This window comes from Pristiophorus japonicus, chromosome 5 (genome assembly GCF_044704955.1).
Source record: "Pristiophorus japonicus isolate sPriJap1 chromosome 5, sPriJap1.hap1, whole genome shotgun sequence".
Lineage (NCBI taxonomy): Eukaryota > Metazoa > Chordata > Chondrichthyes > Pristiophoridae > Pristiophorus > Pristiophorus japonicus.
The window spans coordinates 46,046,156-46,068,640 of record NC_091981.1 but is presented as its reverse complement, the minus strand read 5'-3'; the positions used below and the strand labels follow the sequence as shown (position 1 = coordinate 46,068,640).

General features: G+C 42.9%; 1 protein-coding gene across 1 annotated transcript in view; it reads left to right on the top strand.

Moving 5' to 3' along the window:
• Positions 1-3,852: 3,852 nt before the first annotated feature.
• LOC139264315 (acidic amino acid decarboxylase GADL1-like) overlaps positions 3,853-22,485 on the top strand; it is a 158,441-nt gene continuing 139,808 nt past the window's right edge. Inside the window, exon 1 of the mRNA XM_070880582.1 lies at positions 3,853-4,103. Coding sequence (XP_070736683.1) covers positions 4,043-4,103 — 61 coding nt within the window. The 5' untranslated portion in view covers positions 3,853-4,042. The remainder of the gene's footprint in view (positions 4,104-22,485) is intronic.

Genomic DNA, 22,485 nt, shown 5'->3' with positions numbered 1-22,485 from the left:
TGCTCCGACGCCCCCTCAGTGGTGGCCAGTGGGAGCCTGCTGCGCATGTCAGCGCAATTTTCGGTGCCTGGCCGGTGCCGTATGGTGTATTCATATGCAGCCAGCGTGAGAGCCCATCGCTGTATGCGAGCTGACGCATTGGCATTGACAGCCTTGCTGTCGGACAACAGGGATGTTAATGGCTTGTGGTCCATTTCTAGCTCGAACCGTCTACCGAAAAGGTACTGGTGCATCTTTTTCACACCGTAAACACAAGCGAGTGCTTCCTTTTCGACCATGTCGTATCCACACTCTGTCTGGGAGAGTGACCTGGAGGCATAAGCCACCGGTTGGAGTCGGCCGTCATCATTACCCTGCTGCAACACACACCCAACCCCATAGGACGATGCATCGCACGTTAAAACCAATTTTTTACAGGGGTCATACAAAGTCAACAGTTTGTTAGAACACAGCAGGTTCCTCGCCTTATTGAAAGCCCGTTCTTGACAGTCCCCCCAAAGCCATTCACAACCTTTATGCAGGAGCATTTGTAACGGCTCCAACAATGTGCTTAAGTTCGGCAGAAAGTTCCCGAAATAGTTCAAAAGTCCCAGGAATGATCGCAACCCCGGCCTGGGCGCCCGGCGGTTCACCCCTTGTGGTAGGGTGTGCATTTCTAGGGTATAAGTACAGTGTACACGAGTTGCATGAAGGTTACAGTTACATGGAGGTTACCATTGCATGATGGTTACATACATGACAGGTGGAGGGGTCTATTATGAGGGGACATAGTTTTAAGGTGGTTGGTGGAAGGTTTAGAGGGGATTTGAAGGGGGGTTTCTTTACGCAGAGGGTTGTGGGGATCTGGAACTTGCTGCCTGGAAGAGTGGTGGATGCAGAAAGCCTCACCACTTTTAAGAGATGGTTGGATGGGCACTTAAAGTGCAGTAACCTGCAGGGTTACGGAGCAAGAGCTGGTAATTGGGATTAGACTGGATGACCTTTTGTTGAACGACGCAGATATAATGGTAAGTACTGCAAGGAATTGAATACGGCCAGCGTGATCTCCTGGACTAGTTTCAATCGCCTAGATGGGTCAGAGAGGAATTTTCCCAGATTTTTTCTCCCTAAATTGGCCTGGGTTTTTGCCTCACCCAGGAGATCACATGGCTTCGGTTGGGGTGGAATGTAGAATGTTTCAGTATAAGGGGTGTCGCAGTTGTGTGAGGCGGACTGGTTGGGCTGGGTGCTCTTTGCTTTTCCATCATTATTCATATGTAACCTTTAGGGCTGCTGACTGATGGCAGTGTGGCTCTTTGTCGGCCGGCGTGGACACGATCTGCCGAAATGGCCTCCTTCTGCGCTGTAAATTTCTATGTTTCTATGTATTACAGCACTCCAGCAATTTGTCCTCCAGCAGATTACTAGCTGAAGCACCCGAGGGAGTGGCAGTGTCTCCATGGACCACAAACCTGTTGTCCTCTCTCAGGATGACAGCATTTGTCCTCCCACCACTGCCACTCTGCCAGTGCCCTTGTTGTTGCCTGTCAGCCAGCCAGCCCAAACTGCTGCCGCCCACACCGAGGTGGTGCAGTCTCAAGTCGCACCTTCTAGGCCAGAGCTACTTGAGGTCACCCTGCAAGGCCATCTGCAGTCTCCCCCACTGAAAGTCAGCAGCCTTCCACCAGTCATGCTGCAGCGACTGGGGTAGCACTTCGAAGGAGCACTAGGACAGGCAAAGGCACATTGAAGGCAGGTACTAAAGGAATGCACAAGGGTGATTAGTTGACTTTGTTATGTAATATTGGATGAATTGATGTATAAAGTTGGTTTGAAATGTTTCTTTTGTGATAACTTTCATTTCAGCATTCTGGCCAAAAAGATGCAGTGATGGTCTAGAACAGAAGGATGGTAAGACATATGACTGTTGCACAATAGGAATTTGGGGTTATGTTCAGTGGAACTGTAGTCGAATGAGGCCTTTACGGACAGCTCGGCTGGAGACGGCAAGTGCTGATTGCCTCTTCCCTTCCTCCTGCTCCTTCTCTTCCTCCACCCCTTCTCCTCCTCCCTCTGCGAGCACCTTGTCCTCTTCTTTGCTGCCTCTGCTCCATCTCCCTCTCATGCTGCAGGCCAAGGAACATGGTAACCCACAGCACCCAAGTGTAGGAGCAAGTGATCTGACCAGAATCCTTGAACTGAGAACCAAGGCCATCACAATTTGCAGCACCACTCCCTGTCGCCTCGCCAACTTTAAACAATTCTGGAAAGTACTAAACACTTCTACAAACTTACACAGAGCCAGTAGAAATTAATCAGCAACTAACCAGAGAGTGGTTGCTGATCCCTTGCTGCTGCACAATGCATGTTCAACTGTGCGAGGTTATGACAGGGTATTAGCTCCAGTGTTGAGGACAAAAATGGCAATGCTGTTGTCAAATCAGCGTTGCACACTGATGGACCTCACGATCTGCCTAATCTACTTCTGGTGCATGCTCCCAGCCCCGACGCTAATGCTTTCATCAAAATAGTATACAGCGCAGCTGTGTGCATGTGTGTGCACGTGGTGCGTACGCCATTTCTGACACAAAAAGCCACCTGTAGCACAGAAAACTTGGGTGCTACGGAGCTGAATTTCTAGCCCAATATTGATTTGTATAGACACAAGAGTGTGTCAGCACTTTTCCACTGTGTTTATATATATATATTGATGCGTATAGACAGTGTGGTTCAGCACACTTCTACTACCTGTATTTTCACAATTTCATATAGACACATGTAGTACTTTTCCACTGGGTTTATGTTTTCTCATGTAGACACACACGTGTCTCAGTACTTTTCCACAAGCTTTAAATATATATGACTGTATGGAGATAGTTGTGTACTGTGTGTATATATATAAATTTATTTGAATAGACATAAATGTGCCTAGTACTTTTCCACTGGGTTTATATATATTGATTTCTATAGACACAAGTGTGCGTCAGTACTTTTCCACTGGGTTTATATATATTGATTTCTGTAGACACAAGTGTGTATCAGTATATTTCCACTGGGTTTATGTTTTCATGTTGATAGATAGGATTGTGGTTCTGCACATTTCCACTAGGTTCACAATTTCATGTAGACGCACATAGCTCGGTACTTTTCCACTGGGTTTACGTTTTCACGTGTAGACACACATGTGTCTCAGTACTTTTCCAGAAGCTTTATATATATATGCATTACTGTGTATAGATAGTTGTGTACTGTGTTTATATATATATATATATATAGATAGATTTATTGGAATAGACGTAAGTGTGTCTAGCATTTTGCCCCTGGGTGTATACATATTCCTGTGTAGAGACTCTTCTCTTAGGCAGTCTCCCGGAGTCGAGGATGACTTGCTTCCACACTAATGAGTTCCAAAGTGCTAAGACACAAAAGTGTCTTTGTGCTTTTTCACAAGCTTTATAATTGTAGGTGATAAATATGGTTGGGTTTCAGCACTGTGCCAGTGGGTTTTATCAAATATATTTTTGTTATATATACAGACACACCTGTGTCACATTTGTGTGTCAATCTTAGTTCTTTTCCATCAGCTTTTTATACACACATATTTGTTGTATGTAGTCACAAGTTACCCCCAGTAATTTTCCATTGGGTTTATATATATATCTTTACATGTAACATATACAGACCTGTGTCTCGGTTTCAGTACTTTTCCACTGGGTTTATATAAATGTACATGTAATGTATACAGACCAGTGACTCACATTCAGTATTTTTCCACTGTATTTATATATATTTGTTATACACGGACACATGTGTGTGTGTGTGTCTCAGTACTTTTCCACTGAGCCCAGTTGCTCACAGGGCTGTAGTTTCCCATTCTGACGTAAGGCTGCTGTCAGCCCCTCGCTGCCGTTTGCTTTGACTCTCCTCCTCCTTTTCCCACCCTCCCCCTCCCATCTCCGTGCCTCTCTGTCCCTTCCTCTCTCTTTCTCTCTCTCCCTTTATTTCCTGTTGTAAGCGATCGTGAAACAGTCAAAACGGAGACCGCAAGCAGCCCGCAGCTTCGATGGGAGACACAAACAATAACGCCGAGGTAATGGATGTCCAGGGATACAGCGGCTCCAATGGTACGTTCACTTGCGATGCTGCAGCGCGTGTGTTACAGGTGTCAGTCCAACACAGCGCAGATTCAAAGGGGAAAGACCGTTATGGGGTTTTTAAAAAATCGACTTATTGTTTTCAACGCACAACAACCAAGTTTGCTGGGATCTCAGTGACGGTGTGCGGTAACAGTGTGGTATCCCAAAGGAGACTTATTTGGTCAAGTCTCATGAGAACTGCGTCTGACTTAAAATTCCCGCTGCATTTTTTTTCCGCCCCGCTATCAAGTTTCAGGGAGAAGTCTGCTCTCAAAGATGAGGCAAAAGGAAAATGATTAGCGCGCTTGTAAGAAAACGTGTTTTTAACTGTGTTGGAACTCAGCAACTGGAGAATGAAGCTTTGGGGGGCGGTGGATGAGGAGGAGTGGCGAGTGTCCTCAAAGATCCGTGGCCTGGCCTTCCCTTTGACCGAGCATGATGCAGCGCAGCACCGGGCCTTTCGGCCCATTGCCCTGCTCTTTCCCACATTGCAGTCTTCTCTCTCCCCCACCAGCCCGTGCTTCTCTGGTTACCGGCGGGCCCTTCAATGGGGAGGGAGGGGGGAGGGAGACGGTGTGGCCGGGGGACTCAGTCGCCGGTGGGCCCTTCAATGGGGAGGGAGACGGTGTGGCCGGGGGACTAAGTCGCTCATTGATTCCAGGACAACATGGGGAATGGAAGACCCCTCCCCCTCCCTCTGCCATGCCCCGAGTTGCTGATCCCCCCCCCCGGTGGAAATGAGCCAAGTCGGGTCTAATTCCACTGCGGCTGCCAGAGAGCCATTTCAAATGGCCAGATGGGTCGCTGTCGCTATGGAAACCCGCGCACTGTTGATGCAACCGTCTGGCACATTGCTGCAAATTACCGCATGGAATGATGATATTTTTTTGTTGTTGTTCCGACCTTGCGTTAATCAGGATCATCTGGAAGTCGGCTTTTCCTCGGCCATAAATACCTGCTGCATCACTAAGCCCGAGCGGGCCTTGAAGACGATGTGCCATTTTAAATCCGTTTTTTTTGGGGGGGGGGGGTGTTGGGTTGCAAAATGTTGGAAACGATGACAATTGTATCTGTACTGGTGTCTGCTTTCTGGATTGCCTTACAGTCCACTTCTGGGACGCTCCAATATCGCAGAAGGAGGCGTTTCATTGCCGGCAAACTCCTCCCCCCTCCCCATGGCCAGTTTGACTTTGCAGCTCCTCCAGGAGCTTAGTCTTGAGAATACCGCTGAGGCGATTTATTAACTAAACTGCTATAATACATTAAGGTCATCCCGCGTGATAAGTTGGTGCCCATAGATCTTAGAAAGAACAGAGAAACAGACACAGGTAAATCGGAAATGTGTTATTGAGGGGCTTCTCCCGGTAGTTTTATGTTCTTAACCAATTTGGCTCCCATTCACACTCCTTGCAAACTTCTACTGTGCAGAACTGTAGTCACTTTGATCTAGGCCTTTGCTGCAAAAAGCGAAAGTAAGACTCAATTGCATGCGTTTGCCGATGGGAAAGCTCACTTCGCTCAAACGGGCACTGTGTCCGGGGTGGCGGGGGATCGACATACGTTTTCTGGGGGACGGAAAAGAGCGGTGGTCACATTGGCAGTTTGAAGCGTACAGTACAGAAGGAGGCCATTCGGCCCGCCGTGCCTGTGAAAGAGCTCTTTGAAAAGCTATCCAATTCCCCGCTCTTTCCCCACGGCCCTGCAATTGGTTTCCTTATCAAGTAGATATCCACTTGCCCTTTGAAAGCTGCTATTGAATCTGTTTCCACCACCCTTCCAGGCAGCGCATTACATGCTTTCAGATTGTTTTGTCATCTTGTAAATGGATGGGAAAGATTTTCCAAACACTTTTACTGATGATGGAAAGGGAGTGGCTTTGAAATTAAGGGTCCGAAGGCTGGCAACTGTTGTAAAGCATTGATTCTAGTTTCCGCTTCTGCGAGCCTCTGTAAACGAACTCGTCATGAACTAATCATCATATTGAAAGGGCACGATTTCATTAAAAGAACATATTTGATGGATTGAGAAAGCGAAAGAGCCAGTCATCACTTGTGTCACAGTGCCATCATGTAGAATTGACGCATGGTGTGTTGCGACATGATTTAACCCTGACGGCGCCACATGGCTCCCTGAGGTGATGTCAGGCTGTGGGAGACGCTGGTGGATTTACTTGTCGGTGGCAAGTGCTTTGTGGTGTCCGTGCCAGAGATTGACTTGGATGACCGTGTCAATTTACAGAATTTGAACCTTTCATCAGTTGCTGAACTGATCGTTAAATCAAGTTTTGAAAAGAGAAAAAAAACTTTTTTTAAGTTGCGAAAGTGAGTGCAAGGACAAGATTTGAAATTTTGGGAAAAATTGTGAAATCAGATAGAAGTGGTAGAAAAGAATACAAATTAAGGTTAAAATTTACAAAAAAGAGAGGAGACTGGGAGGAAGAAAAGGAATGGCACAGGTTTAAATGTTATTGGGTTTCAGGTGTTTAATTTGTTTAGGGCAAACAGTCCAATAATAAAAACATTTCTGCTGTTTAAGTAGCTTTTACTATAATAATGTTTATTTGAGCACTATCGTGCATGAGGTGCAAACCAAACTGATTGGCTTCGGGAGGAAAGTTTTGCCTTGACATTCCCAGCAGTGTAAGGAGTAGGTCTCTGCACTTTATTTTAGCAAACAAACTAATAAAGTGTGCTAAACATTTTCATAGTGCTCCTTGGAGTTGCCTAATTAGGAAGCATAATGGCTTTCATGGTCAAGGAATTTGATACATCAGATTACAAACTGATAGTGCCTTTAACCCATTGAGAACTGTAGCAGAATCTCTGCACGCCCCACCCCTTATTAAAAGAACATGAGCAAGGGGAGCAAGGTTTTAACTTTATTTGAAGAACGTTATGCTTTAATTCTGCTTTCGAACATGCATCAGGACAAATTGACCGAAATTCATCTTTACTACTGTGTGAACGAAATACATGGTTTGTAAGCTGAAAAGGGTTAAATGCTTGAAGAGAGTGGTGTAAAGCTTCCAAGTTGTAAGATATTGTAAACAGATATCATAGAATGGTTAGAACGGAAGAAGCCAATCGGCCTGTCGAGCCAATGTCGGCTCTCTGGAAGAGCACCTCAGCTAGTCCCACTCCCCCGCCCTTTCCCCGGAGCCCTCAGGTACTTATCCAACTCCCTTTTGAAAGCCGAGATTGAGTCTGCCTCCCAGGCAGTGCATTCCAGAACCTAACCACTCTGTGTAAACAAGTTTTTTTTATGCCGCCTTTGGTTCTTTTGCCAATCACCTTAAATCTGTGTCCTCTGGTTCTTGATCCTTTTGCTAATGGGAACAGTTTCTATCAATTCTGTAAAGATCCCTCATGATTTTGAACACCTCTATCAAATCTCCTCTCAATCCTCTCTGCTCTAGGGAGTACATCCCCAGCTTCTCCAGTCTATCTATGTAACTGAAGTCCCTCATCCCTGGAATCATTCTCATAAATCTTTTCTGCACCCTCTCCAAGTCCTTCACATCCTTCCTAAAGTGCGGTACCCAGAATTGGACACAATACTGCAGTTGAGGCCGAACCAGTGTTTTATACAGGTTCATCATAATTTCCATGCTTTTGTACTGTATACCTCTATTCATGAAGCCCAGGATCCCGTAAGCTTTTTTAACTGCTTTCCCAACCTGCCCTGCCACCTTCAACAATTTGTGCACATATACCCTTAGGTCTCTCTGCTCATGCACCCCCTTTAGTTTGTATTTCCTATCCTCACTCTACCAAAATGTATCACTTTACACTTTTCAGCATAAAATTTCATCTGTCACGTGTCCACCTATTTCACCAGCCTGTCTATGTATTCCTCAAGTCTATCACTGTTCACTATACTTCCAAGTTTTGTGTCATCTGCACATTTTGAAATTGTGCCCATTACACCCACATCCAAGTCCAATATATCCAATATATAGCAAGAAAAGTAGTAGGCCTAGTACCGACCCCTGGGGAACACCACTGTACCTTCCTCCTGTCCAAAAATCAACTGTTCACCACTGCTCTCCGTTTCCTGTCACTTAGGCAATTTCATATGCATGCTGCCACTGTCCCTTTTATTCCATGGTCTTCAACTTTATTGGCAAGCCTATTATGTGGCACCTTGTCGAACGCTTTTTGGAAATTCATGTACACCACATCAATGGCATTTCCCTCATCAACCCTCTCTGTTACCTCATCAAAAATGTTGATCAAGTTGGTTAACCACGATTTGCCTTTAACAAATTAGTGCTGGCTATCCTTAATTAATCCACACTTGTCCAAGTGACTGTTAATTTTATCCCTGATTATCGTTTCTAAAAGCTTCCCCACTACTGAGGTTAAACTGACTGGCCTATAGTTGCTGGGTTTATCTTTACACCCTCTTTTGAACAAGGGTGTAACATTTGCAATTCTCCAGTCCTCTGGTACCCCCCTCATTTCTAAGGAGGATTGGAAGATTATGGCCAGTACCTCTGCGATTTCTTCCTTCATTTCCCTCAGTGTCCTAGGATGTATGCTGGTGACTTATCTACTTTAAGTACAGCCAGCCTTTCTAGTACCTCGTCTTTTATCAATTCTAATCCCATCCAGTATCTCCTCTACCTCCTTTACTATGCCTATGGCAGCATCTTCTTCCTTGGATGCAAAGTACTCACTTAGTACCTCAGCCATACCCTCTACCTCCATGCATAGCTCTCCTTTTTGGTCTATAATCCGAGCCCCGCCTCCTCTTACTACCCATTTACTATTCCAGTGTAAAATATTGAAAAGGCAACCTTAATGTTTCTGAGCAAGACTTTGTGGTCAGTGCATTGTGTGACGTGAGCAATGCACATAAATGGTGGCAGGAACATAGGAACGGGAGTAGGCCATTCAGCCGTTCAAACCTATTCAATCAGATCCTTGCTGATCTGCACCTCAAATCCATTTACCTGCCTTTGGTTCAAATCCTTTGGTACCCTTCCCGAACAAGGAAGAGTCCGGTGATGGAGATGCTTTAGGTTTTTGAAAGGGGACTAACTTTCTCAGTGGGTGGTAGAGGGGTTCACAGGTAGGTTTCAATTAGTGGAACAGCTTTTCTGAAAACACCTCCACATTACCTGCCATCTTGGGTGGCACTAATTGCTGCTATGCCAGCTCTTACAATACTGTAAAAAGTTCCATGTTTTGTTAAAGCTGAAATAAAATAAATGACGTCAGCCCTGTAGGAAGCATTATGGAGTTAGCACTGCAATGTCATAGATTATCTGTCAGGACCATCTCTTTTTCCTTCTCCAGCCCTGTTGTCCTCATTAGCTGTTTTCCCCATACCATTTCTTTGTGCCTTCACCTTCGACAACTCCCCTTTCTCCCATTTTCTCTGTCCTTGTAAAATTGCTAAATTTGCAATTTGATTGTTTCTGGAACTTTCCTTAAACTGAGCTTGTATTTCCCCCAAATTCCTTTATGTTTGTCTGAATTCACTTTATAAGGTAAAACCTTTGTCTTATCTTGTGACTATTTAGGTGATTGGCAGGACATGCCAACACTACATGTATTTTCCTATATAGCCAGTTATAGATAAAAAAATGCTCTTGTACTGGACATTATAAAGTCACCATCAATTGTATAGTATTATGTCTTAGTAAAAACTAATGTAGTATTGAGTAAAGTTAGTTATTGTCCTTCAGATGACCAGATTGACAGACAAAGTCAACAATGAGACACCAAGATAATAAAAATATGAATATGTCAGATTTATTTCAAGAATATTTACTGCAGATATTTTCACATTTTTTTTCTATATGGGGGCTTATGTCCCTGGTCTGTTTTTCAGATCTGTTTATCGTATTTGACATCCTTTAAGTGCCCCATTTCTATTGCATTATATTTACTTAACACTACAGAATAAGCTACTGGGGCACTATCAAACAACAATAGCCGATCTCTGAACATTGGCTTACTGAGTGCTAATTCCAAAATCTTACTAGAGCAGCTATAGAAATCTAGCCTTGCTTGCTTTTAATGGGCAGTTAGGTGGACTACCTAATAAAATTTTAATAGCTGAATGAAAATTACAAACAGGATTAGGGAAGACCATTAATTTATCTGGCTCATAAGATGGACGCTTTGAACCATGGGCTTCTCCACACTTGCATTGAATATCATTTTCAGCATATATTTTCAATGTAGAATTTGGACGGGGCACTCCCTATAACAGTGACAGTCTCAACATCAAACTGCAGCGTACAGAGAGTAGGAATGTAGATTTGAGCCCCAGTCCCACCCCGTTGAGTTCCTAATCTTGACTGCTGCTCGGGAAACACACTAGGCAGAGTATAGGCAACCCTGCCTTCACTTGGTGTTTGCATAATCTCACTTTTCTAGTAGGGGGTCAGTGATTAGGAGCAGGAACCCCGACTGCTTCTTCCCTCCCTGACACAGGGGTGCTGAAGCCAACTGATGGTGTTCTCACCACCAGCTATGTAAGAAAAGAGAGACCCTGGACTAAAACTAGGGTGTTTGTGTTCTGTATGTTTCAGTACCATACCAGGCAATGGATTTACCCACTGAATAATTAGAAGAGCTTGAAAGGTAGTTGTCTTTGATGTGAGACTTATAACAGTACTATCAAATATATCAGGTCTTTTGGATTTCCAATAAGTGGCATAATGTAGCTATGTTTGAAGCAAATAAATGAATTTTAAAAACTTTTGGAAACAAATAAAAAGAAAAAAATCTGCAAATGCTAGAAATCCAAAATAAAGGCGGAAAATTCTGGAAATACACAACAGGTCAGTCAGCAGCTGTAAAGAGCAAAGAACTACATTCAAAACATTATATCTGCTTGTTCTCTTTAGAGATGCTTACTGCCCTGCTGTGTGTTTCCTGTCTTTATTTTGAAAATGTATCCTGTTCAGTCGAGTATTTTCAGCTTGTATTTACTAGCGATTTTATCCAGTCTTTATTGATTTCATCAGTTTATTCCATTTTGGATCTAATTTACTCCCTCTGCCAGATGCCTAAAGCCACAAATAATCAAATGTAGTGTGATTCTGCACTTTTTCTGGTAAAATCGATGAGCTAATTGTACAATGTGTTCTTATTAATAAGAATATTACGATGAGTCAGTGTGAAGTCTCATTGCTTTGTCAGTGAACAAAGGGATTCAATATTAGACTGCTTGCTGAGCACTACAGTCTGTTGGCTCAATTTGTTATTTGCTGTGAACATATAGCTCTGCACACTCACTGGTTGCAATGACTTCTCCCTCTCACTGTAATGGTGAGCAGTAAAGCACTGGAATTGAAAGAGTGGCTGAGCAAAACAAGAAACCACCTCCTATTGAAAAGGGTACTGTACTGTTATCAAATGAATGGCATCAAACATTTAGCTTCTTAACAATGGGTATATATATCAAGCACAGGAGTCTGACTGGCTGAGTCAAAGGACATCAGCAGCATATGATAAAAGACTGTTTTTGTCAATGGATTGTATTATGTCCTCGTGTCATATTCCTTCCTTAATTATAATTTAATAATACATTAACTTTTATGCTGAGAATTTTACTGGTTCAAAATATTTAATGCATTAAAAGCAATATTTATTTGTGGACATTGAAGCTCCTATTATCACCTGTAAAGCTTGTAATGTTACTCTGCTTTCTTGCTGATCTGCCTGGCAGTTAATTCCATTCTTAATATTACACTGAAGTTCCTAATGAATTATAAAATAATATTGTCACAATATGCGTTCAATAGGATGCACAAAAGAAACTCACAGAGGCAACACAGTCAGGAGAAAAAACTGTTGTTGGAAAACAATCTCAACTCCCAGCAGCATCAGACGTAAAGTACAAGGGCAAGCTTTATTCTTGTCCAGATATGAATAATTTCCCTTCAGTTTTCTCCTCTTTCTGCCCCCTGTCCTTTTCTCTAGACATCCTGAATAATGTGGCCTATGATGGGATATACTTTCATGGGCAACAGGAGTTAGCTGGTAGGTCACATGAGCACTAAGAGTGGATATTAGATGGGAATTTTCACCCCGTTATATCCACCAACTCTTCCCATTTATGATGGAAGCTGCCCTTGTAAATGTAACACACTGCAGTTACACCCTCCCATCAGCGGAGGTGCTGTAATACCACTTCTGGCAGGAGGGTGTTATTACAGCCTGACAAGTTTACATAAGAAATGGACATAGGAATTTATAATGCAAATATAAAAATAAGGACAGAATGTATGACATTAAAATGGTGTCTGAATTCTGTCATTCCTCATCCCTTTAATACCACCAGTTGAAGGCTACACTTAGTCTTTACCCTCTGTGCGCAATACCTTAGCAGATATATTGGACTGTAATTTGTGTCCCCTATGGGTGCGTATGAGGTGCGCAAGGGCCAGTAGTGCAGCGTAAGTTGCGGGTTTAGGCATGTGCACTAAAACCCGGAACTTGCAATCTGTAAACAATATTCTTGACAGATCGCGCGCATCCCTGGGAAAAGGGCTTCTGTGGGCAGAGCGTTGGGCTCTTTGCCCAACTGCTGTCCAGCAAATGCCTGTGAAATTCTTACACCTGGTAGAAGCAGGCATAAGATATGCTTTTACCAGCATAAGACGTTTAAAGAACAGAAAAATAAAATGTATACATTTAAAAACCTGTGAAATAAAATAAGTTTATTTTTAGTCCCTTTAAAATATGTACATTTATTTTTCAAAAGTGTTTTGTTTTAAATATTTAATTAAATGCCATTTTGATTAATTTTAAATATGTGATTTAAAAAAAAAATTATTTGATGTGTATTTTTGGAGGTATTCCCATTCATACTTATGGGTTTTCCGTACATACGGAATCCTCATAAGTATGAATGGGAATCCCCTTTTTTCATTGGTTGGGCCAGCCCACGTGATCCCAGGGGTGCTTATGAACCACATACGCCCCTGGGATGCATGGGCCTGTACGCAGGCCTACGTGTAGAGGCCCGGGACCGCCAAATATTTTGTATCAGTCTTTACGGTAGAGGAAACTAACAATATTCCGATAGTGGATAGTCAAGGGGCTATGGGAGGGAGGAACTTAACACAATCACAATCACTAAGGAGATGATATTCAGTAAGATAATGGGACTAAAGGCAGATAAATCCTCTGGATCTAATGGCTTGCATCCTAGGGTCTTAAGAGAAGTAGCGGCAGGGATTGTGGATGCATTGGTTGTAATTTACGAAAATTCCCTGGATTCTGGGGAGGTCCCAGCAGATTGGAAAACTGTAAATGTAACGCTCCTATTTAAAAAAGGAGGCAGACAAAAAGTAGGAAACTACAGACCAGTTAGCCTAACATCTGTGGTTGGGAAAATGTTGGAGTCCATTATTAAAGAAGCAGTAGCAGGATATTTGGAAAAGCAAAATTCGGTCAGGCAGAGTAAGCATGGATTTATGAAGGGGAAGTCATGTTTGACAAATTTGCTGGAGTTCTTTGAGGATGTAACGAATGGGGTGGTTAAAGGGGAATCAGTAGATGTGGTGTATTTGGATTTCCAGAAGGCATTTGACAAGGTGTCACATAAAAGGTTACTGCACAAGATAAAAGTTCACGGGGTTGGGGGTAATATATTAGCGTGGATAGAGGATTGGCTAACAACAGAGAACAGAGAGTCGGGATAAAATGGTTCATTCTCTGGTTGGCAACCAGTAACTAGTGGGGTGCCGCAGGGATCATTGCTGGGACCCCAACTATTTACAATCTATATTAACGACTTGGAAGAAGGGACTGAGTGTAACGTAGCCAAGTTTGCTGATGATACAAAGGTGGGAGGAAAAGCAGTGTGTGAGGAGAACACAACAAATCTGCAAAAAGACATAGACAGGCGAAGTGAATGGGCAAAAATTTGGCAGATGGAATATAATGTCGGAAAGTATGAGGTAATGCTCTTTGGAAGAAAAAAAATCAAAGAGCAAGTTATTATTTAAATGGAGAAAGATTGCAAAGTGCCGCAGTACAGCGGGACCTGGGGGTTCTTGTGCATGAAACACAAAAGGATAGTTTGCAGGTACAGCAAGTGATCAAGAAGGCCAATGGTATCTTGGCCTTTATTGCAAAGGGGATGGAGTATAAACAGGGAAGTCTTGCTACAGCTATATAAGGTATTGGTGAGGCCACACCTAGAATACTGCGTGCAGTTTTGGTTTCCGTATTTACGAAAGGATATACTTGCTTTGGAGTCAGTTCAGAGAAGGTTCACTAGGTTGATTCCGAGGAAGAGGGGGTTGACTTATGAGGAAAGGTTGAGTAGGTTAGGCCTCGACCCATTGGAATTCAGAAGAATGAGAAGTGATCTTATCGAAACGTATAAGATTATGAGGGGCTTGACAAAGTGGATGCAGAGAGGATGTTTCCACTGATGGGGGAGACTAGAACTAGAGGGCATGATCTTAGAATAAATGGCCTCCCATTTAAAACAGAGATGAGAAGTTTCTTCTCTCAGAGGATTGTAAATCTGTAGAATTCGCTGCCTCAGAGCTGTGGAAGCTGGGACATTGAATAAATTTAAGACAGAAATAGACAGTTTCTTAAACGATAAGGGGATAAGGGGTTATGGGAAGCGGGCGGGGAAGTGGAGCTGAGTCCATGATCAGATCAGCCATGATCTTATTGAATGGCGGAGCAGGCTCGAGGGGCCGTATGGCCTACTCCTGTCCTATTTCTTATGTTCTTATGTTCTAACCTCCGGGACCATCAGGTAAGTTTGTAGATTTTTTGCTGGTCGGAGGCATCCACCCGCGGGAAGCCTCCGACTGCAAATTCAGGGCCATTATATATCAACAAAATCAATACAGATCAGGGATGAAATATTGGACGTGTTTGTGTGTATGGTTCAATACCATATTATGCAGCACGCTTGCTTTAAGCCATCAGAAAGCAATAGTTTTTAACAAAGATACAAAATACTGGTCAGAACAAGCTGGCATTTTCTTTCAATTCCTTGCCAGGCGATGCAAATTGCTCGACCTTCAGGTACAAATGGCAGAAACACATCTTTCTCTGAACAATTAATAAATTGCCTTTTTGCAAGATATATGCCACAACAAACAATGTAACTCAAGGCATTTATACTGCAAACAAGGCATAATTATGAAAATTAGATCATTCTTTTACAGTTGTACCCTGTAAGTCAGAGGATATCCTAAAGATAAATGTAGAGGAAGGCCATTTGGCCCAATTTTGTTCATCCATCCAGAAAGACCCATTGCGGCACTCGATTGTTTCTTAAGTAATTACACAATTTTTTCCTCTACTCTAGTCAAAAGTCCATTCTAAGGCCCCAAGTTTCCACATGATTTGCTCCTGATTTTTAGGAGCAACTGGTCATAAATTCTCGTCATTTAGTTTGCTCCAGTTCTAGTCAGTTAGAACAGTTTCACTTTGGAACAGAATTTTTTTTTCAAAAGGGGGCGTGTCCGGCCACTTGCGCCTGTTTTCAAAGTTTCGTCAGTGAAAACTTACTCCAAACTAACTTAGAATGGAGTAAGTGAAGATTTTTGTATGCTCGAAAAAACCTTGTCTACACTTTAGAAAATCAGGCGTAGGTTACAAATCAGGCGTAGGGAATGGTGGGGAGGGGGTTTAAAGGGAAGTTTACAAACATTAAACACTTCAGTTTTACAAATAAAGAGCCATCATCAATAATAAATGATAAATACATCAATAAATCAACCAATAAATCAATCAAAAAAAATTAATAAGAAATAATTTAAAAAATCAATAAATAAAACATTTTCTACTTACCGACTGCAGCACCGGGAGCCCTCCAACAGCGTGCTGGGATGCCTCCCCCCTCCCCAGTGTGTCTCTGTCAGTGTCTCTATCTCTCTGTCTGTCTGTGTGTGTCTCTCATTCTCAGTCTGTCAGTGTCTGTTTCTGACAGCGAGGGGAGGGGGAGGAGGGGGGTAGAGGGAGAGAGGGGCGGAGCAGAGGGAGGGATGGGGAGAAGGGGGAGGGATGGGGGAGAAGGGGGGATGGGGGGATAAAGGGGAGAAGGGGGAGAAAGGAGATGGGGGGGGGGAAGGAGAAGGGGCAGGGAGGCTGAACGGGCCAGGCCCGAGACTTCGGGCAGGGCCCGTCCCCAGCACCAGATTTAGAGGTAGGTGGCATTGGGTCGGGGAGGGAGGGAGGGAGGGAGGTCAGGTGATCCGGGGGCGGGGACGGTGGGGGGAGTCGGGTCGGGTCCAGTCGCGGGAGGAGCGGGAGTCGGGTCGGGTCGGGTCCAGTCGGGGGGGGCGGGGGGAAGCGGGAGTCGGGTCGGGTCCGGTCCCGGGGGTGGGGGGGGGGGGGTGTGGGAGCAGGTGTCAGGTCGGTGTCCGGTCCGGAAGCGGGAGTCAGGTCAGGAGGAAGCAGGAGCTGGCCGTGGGAGAAGCCTTATTCACGCAGCCCCAGTGAGGCCATTCGGCCAGGGCTAGGGGCTGCGTGCTTCAGGCCCCTCCCACACAGTTTCGGGCGCCTGGAGCTACTGCACTTGCACGCCCACTGTAGCGCGCATGTGCAGAGGTCCCGGCACTGTTGTCAGCGCAGGGACCTGGCTCCGCCCCCTACAGCTCCTGCTGCGCTGCGCCGAGGGCCAGAGGACCTGCAGGGAGGTGGAGAATATGGAGGTTTTTTTTAGGTGCACTTTGTGGCACGAAAAACGGGTGTCCAGGTCGGAACTGCGCCGTTTGAGGCGCGGCTCGAAACTTGGGCCCTAAGAAACTGGGGAGGGTGAGAGACTGGGGGAGGGGAGAAAGAGAGAGTGACTGGGGAAAGAAAGAGGCTGGAGGACGGGAGAGAGAGAGAGATTAGGTGAGAGAGAGGGGGGACTGGGGAGAGAGACTGGAGAGGGAGGGAGAGAGAGAGACTGGGGAGGGAGTGAGAGAGAGAGACTGGGGAGGGAGGGAGAGAGAGAGACTGGGGAGGGAGGGAGGGAGAGAGAGAGACTGGGGAGAGAGAAGAACCTCGGTATCAGTCCTGAATTTGCCTTTTATTCGTTTGATTACGTGTCCTCTTGTCCTACTCCTGTAACTTAGTCATTTTCCAGATTTACCTTTTCCATCCTTCTACTATTTTCTTCTGCAAGATCACCTCTCAGTCACCTCGTATCACAACCAAAATGCCCAAGTCTATTCCACTCTTTCCTCATAAAGCAGACTCAAATACTATGGATCAGTTTCATCTTGAATTGCCTCTAGTGCTTGAATGTCTTCTCTGTGTTTGAATGTCTCCCCTTTGTCTCAGTCATCAGAACTGACTACTCAAGATGTGGTTGGGTGCACTATATATTTTGAAGATGACTTCCTATGACTTGTAATCCAGTGTTTTGGATATATGGTTGAGCATTCTATTGGTTTTGTTGGTTACTGCTCTGCAGTGTTTGACTGTTAAATCTAATACATTCATCCATAGCTATTTCAACACTCTTCATGGAGTATGTGTAACCCATTTTCTTTCCGATGTGGAACACTTGACCACGTTAATTTTCATCTGCCATTGTCTGTCCACTTAGCTCATTTTGTATTTCTGAGCTGCCTCATCAAATTAATTGTGTCCCTTGGGTTAGCAGTAATCAACAAAGCCAATAGACTGTTCAACCATATATCCAAAACACTGGAATACAAGTGTTAAGAAGCCATCCTCAAACTGTATAGTACACCAAATCACATCTTGAGTACTTTGTTCAGTTCTGATGACTGAGACATAGGCGAGACATTTAAACATAGGCAAACATTCTGCAAATTTGACTAATATGCATAGAGTTTCGAAGTCCAAGGGGAAAATTTTAACTTCTAGATTTAATGGAAGCGCGTTTGGAAACCTACTTGACGAAATCGAGGATTTCCTAATTGGATGCAGCCAGGTACTATTGGCACAATTAACGTCCTTAGGGGATGTTAATGAGGTACTTTTAAATCATTTTTAACTTGGTTTCAAACTTTACTGGAGTAGGACAGGTTTCCCGGGGCTTGGGAAACTGATAAGTGAAACAGAGGCAAGTTTCAGCAGCAGTTCAGGTGGATATTTAAACATCCTATTTGAAGACAAGTAGAGCACCTTTAAAGGCCTATTTGAATAAAACTTCACTTATTGCAGCTACTGTCTCAGTTCCCTCTGGCAGAGAGTGCTTGTGAGCATGCAGCTTTTTTCAACCTTGGGAGAATTTCCAGTTGACAAGATCAGGAAGGTGGTACCTTGGATGTGTTTGACAGCACCTCAGAAGAGGAAGACCCTCACCATCCATGGCAGCGACACGTGCTGTGGTGGGATCAGTACATGCGCAAGAGAAAGGTCCACAGGAGGGAGGTTTGCAGGTGGAGAGGACAAAGGGGCGCATCACTTAACTTTAGATGAGGAGGACATAGAGGAGGAGGAGCAGGAGGATAAAGATGGGCCACCCATCGCCAGACCAGCTGCTTACATTGCTGCCCAGGATGCCCTAATATTGCGAAAGTTCGCCTAGTGTGAAACATAACAAATTAAACCTCATGGTCCGCTCCCACCACCACCACCAATTCCACTCCCCTCCCCCTCCCGCTTTGTACTAAACAGTCCTTCAACCACTCATTCATCCATTCCAAATCCGCCCGATGGGTCCCGGCATGTAGTGATACTCCTCATGAAACAAATGAAAGGACGAATTAGCCCTCGGGATGCAATAATGGGCAAGATGTGGAAGTGGTGCTAATCATTACATTTTATGTGGCATTATAAAAAAAGGAAACAATCCATTGTGTTGCCTATGTCTAGTTTGTCATATTTTTTGAAAAGAAACAAGATGTTGCTTTGTTTCCAATATACCTCTACCTCTCCAACAACTTTCATATGTCAATGCCTCATGAATCTCTTCCTTTGTTTCTATTAGTGCTCTGGGAATTATTTGTTTACAACCCTTTTAGTACGAGAAGACTTTCAGCGCATCTATATAAAAATTCTATTATCTCTACTTCTGGGCAGGGCATGTTGCTCATATCTTCCCTTGTAAATAATTGGAAGAAGCAATCATTCAGAATAGTAACTATTTTCCCTATTTCAGTTTTTATCTTTTATAGATTTCACCACTGACTGCGCTCTGATTGTTATTGTACTGAAAGAATTTCTTACTGTTCACCTTTGGAACTGCAGCTTTGTATTTTTCCGGGTCTCTTTTTGTTCTTCTGGCTATCCTCTGAACATATTTCTGCATATTACTGCATTTATCTCAGTGAACTTCATCGCCCTTCTCCCTGCAGGATTTGTAGATTTCACTGCTGATTAATTTGTTAATCCATTAACCGTTATGCTTGGTTAGCATACGCTTGCTGATCCTCAGTATTTAATTTATACTGCATCCTCAGCATTTTGCCTTTAAAAGTACTCCACTTGTCTTCTACTGAAGCTTAGTTGAAAACTATCTTTGCAATGTATTTGCTTAAACTGTTCCCTCATTTCTTTGAAGTGAGCTCTTTTAAAGTTATAATGCTGGCCCTTGACATTTCAGAATCCCAGATCATGTTGAACATGATCATTCCATGGTCAGTATTCCCCAAGGGTGACATGATTCACATTTTCTAGGGGTGAAATTCATCTTAAGTGGGGGTGCAAAATGGGTGGTAGGGATCAGCTGTCCATTATACAGCATTGAAGTCAATGGAAAGGTAAATCGGGTGGGCCGATTAGCTACCGCTTGTTTTGTGCCCCTTTTGAAGTTGAATTTTATCCCCTTTGTTCCTATTTTGTTTTGATGCAACCAGTCTTTCCCATGTTTTATGCTTTAAAAATACTCCCATTTATTGTGACAGTAACATTGTTATTTTAACATTCAAAAACAAATCTAGATTATTTGATATTTGTAACACAGTGATTCACAATTTGATGGCTTCAGTTTTCTGAGAGATTAGGAGGCTTCATTGTGGTAATGCACTGAGACACAGGTCTCAGTGTTGTAATCTACTATCAAGCGGGCTGGAACCAACTGTTTAGTTGTACTGGTCAATGCTTTGTGTTCAGTTATCACACCGTCATATTGATAGCAGTGCTGTGTTAGACTAAGAACAGTAGTTTAAAATCTTTGTTATGGTTACTGCTTCTGATTGCCATCGGTATAGCTAACTGTCTTTATATACGTAGACATAATTTGAAAACTATTTTAGCCATGCAGATAAGAGGGCAGATGAGGAGAATTGTTTTAACGCAGCAAGTTGCTATGATCTGTAATGCACTGCTTGAAAGGGTGGTGGAAAAAAATTCAATAGTAACTTTCAAAATGGCATTGGATGTATACTTGAAAAGGAAAAAATTGCAGGTGTCTGGGGAAAGAGCAGGGGAGTGCGAATAATTGGATCGCTCTTTCAAAGAGCCGGCACAGGCACAATGGGCCGAATGACCTGTGTTGTATGATTCTATGAAGAAGTCTAAGTATTGTTTTAGGTATCATTTACCTAATAAGACTACATATATTAGACTTCACTACATTTAACTGTGAGCATGGTTCAAAGGATACACTCAGTGCAATGACTAGTGCGGAATGAGAGAGTATTGGGCTCAGCTGAGTTGGCCCTTACCCCGATGCTCCCTACCCTCTCACCCAATCTAATCATCTAATTTTCTTCCTTATGAAGAATATTCTCTTGTGTCATTCTGAAAGGATGCCAGCACTTGTGTCGCCCAGCACACGTTGCCATCTTAGGAGAAGAGAGAAAGGGGTACAAAATTGCAGGAGATACATCCCTTCAACGTGCATACGTTACATACTTTTACACTGTATCATCATCTTTCAAGTCTTTGTTAAACAGTGAAGAATTAGAATTTTGGTTATTTTGGCTGAGAAAGGGGCACAATAATATTTTTGAACTAAGATGTAAAAAAAATTTGAAATTCTTAAATCACTACCTGGAGTAATGCTAAAATCGTGTGTGAAACTGGTAATTGATAAATTAAAGCCCATACAGCCTTTCTTAATGTGATTTAGCAGATTTTTAGAACGCAGTGACTCCTTTACTTGTTTTGGGCACATTTAATCTCTTGAGTATCAAGACTAGAACAAAACAACAGATTTTTTTGGATCACTGAATCAGGCTGTTCACTATAAAACCCATTCCACAAAATGATATAATAGACCTTAATTGTCAGCAATCATTATAGCAAACAGACTGAATCGGAATAGAAGTTTCAAAAGATTTAAAAGCATACCTAATTTAAGTAACTTCCCTAAATGTACTTAACTTGCTTTATTGTTCACTTTAATACCTTGTTATGTGACAGTTTTAAAAACTGATGCTGTATTTGTAAATCTGTTAGACGTCTCATTGTATTAGCTTTGGGTTATTTCTCCTCTTGAATCTGTGTTCAGAGTTATTGGTCTACATGCTACCTGCCATTGCTTATCAAGGTGAAGATCACTTTGGTAAAAAGGGACTGACTGTTTTATCCCAGCAAGTTCAATCTCCACATGGACAGATACGCATGTTCTGACATCCTTTCTATCTATTATTTTACTTAATTTCTTTCTTTTCTTTCTTTGATGCCTTCTGTTTATCTGCCTTCTCTCCTTTTACCATTTCTTACGTCTGCACAATTCATCACTTGTATCCCTCTGCCTTTCACCTTTTAAGATTACTTTCAACCCTCTATTACTGCAGTTCCTGCCCATGTTCCGCGATGCAGGCATACTCACTATATAAGGTATTTGCTGCATATATAAGGAGAATCTATATTTGAATCGGAGCATCACCTGTTCCTGTATACAAAGCTGTGCTATAATCCTTGTGGAATAAGTTATCTAATGCAAAGGGCAACAATTAGCACCATTTGAATTCACGCTGTTTGACTACAGCTGTAGTGCTGAGCAACTGAGGCATTAAAGAGGAATGCCAAATTTTTGTCTTATAATACTCCTTTGAAGCGCTTTGGGGTGTTTTACTATTTTAAAGGCGCTATATAAATACAAGTTGTTGTTATCAAACGTGACTTTAAAACATCATTGCACAGATGACGATTTGTGTCACAAGTACATGTAAAATATGGATTATTTTATTTTTACACATACATTGTACAAACATATTGACTAATCATTGTAACAGATATTCCAGCTCTCCTTCATTTGAACTCCACTCTTCCTTGCTTAGAGATGGGTTTCACATGCACAAATATCACAGGATATATTGGATCAAAATGTGTGGGTGAGGTTATATTTGATAAAGAAAATATTTTGTTATTTTGAAGTAATGTAATATTTATTACATAATCTGGTGGTGACATTTTTTGCATCTTTGGAATACTTTGCGTTATTGTTGCAGTGTGACAAATATTGGGAAAAATTTGGATGAAAACTAATTAGACTCCAGACTCCTCAAGTTAAAACCACA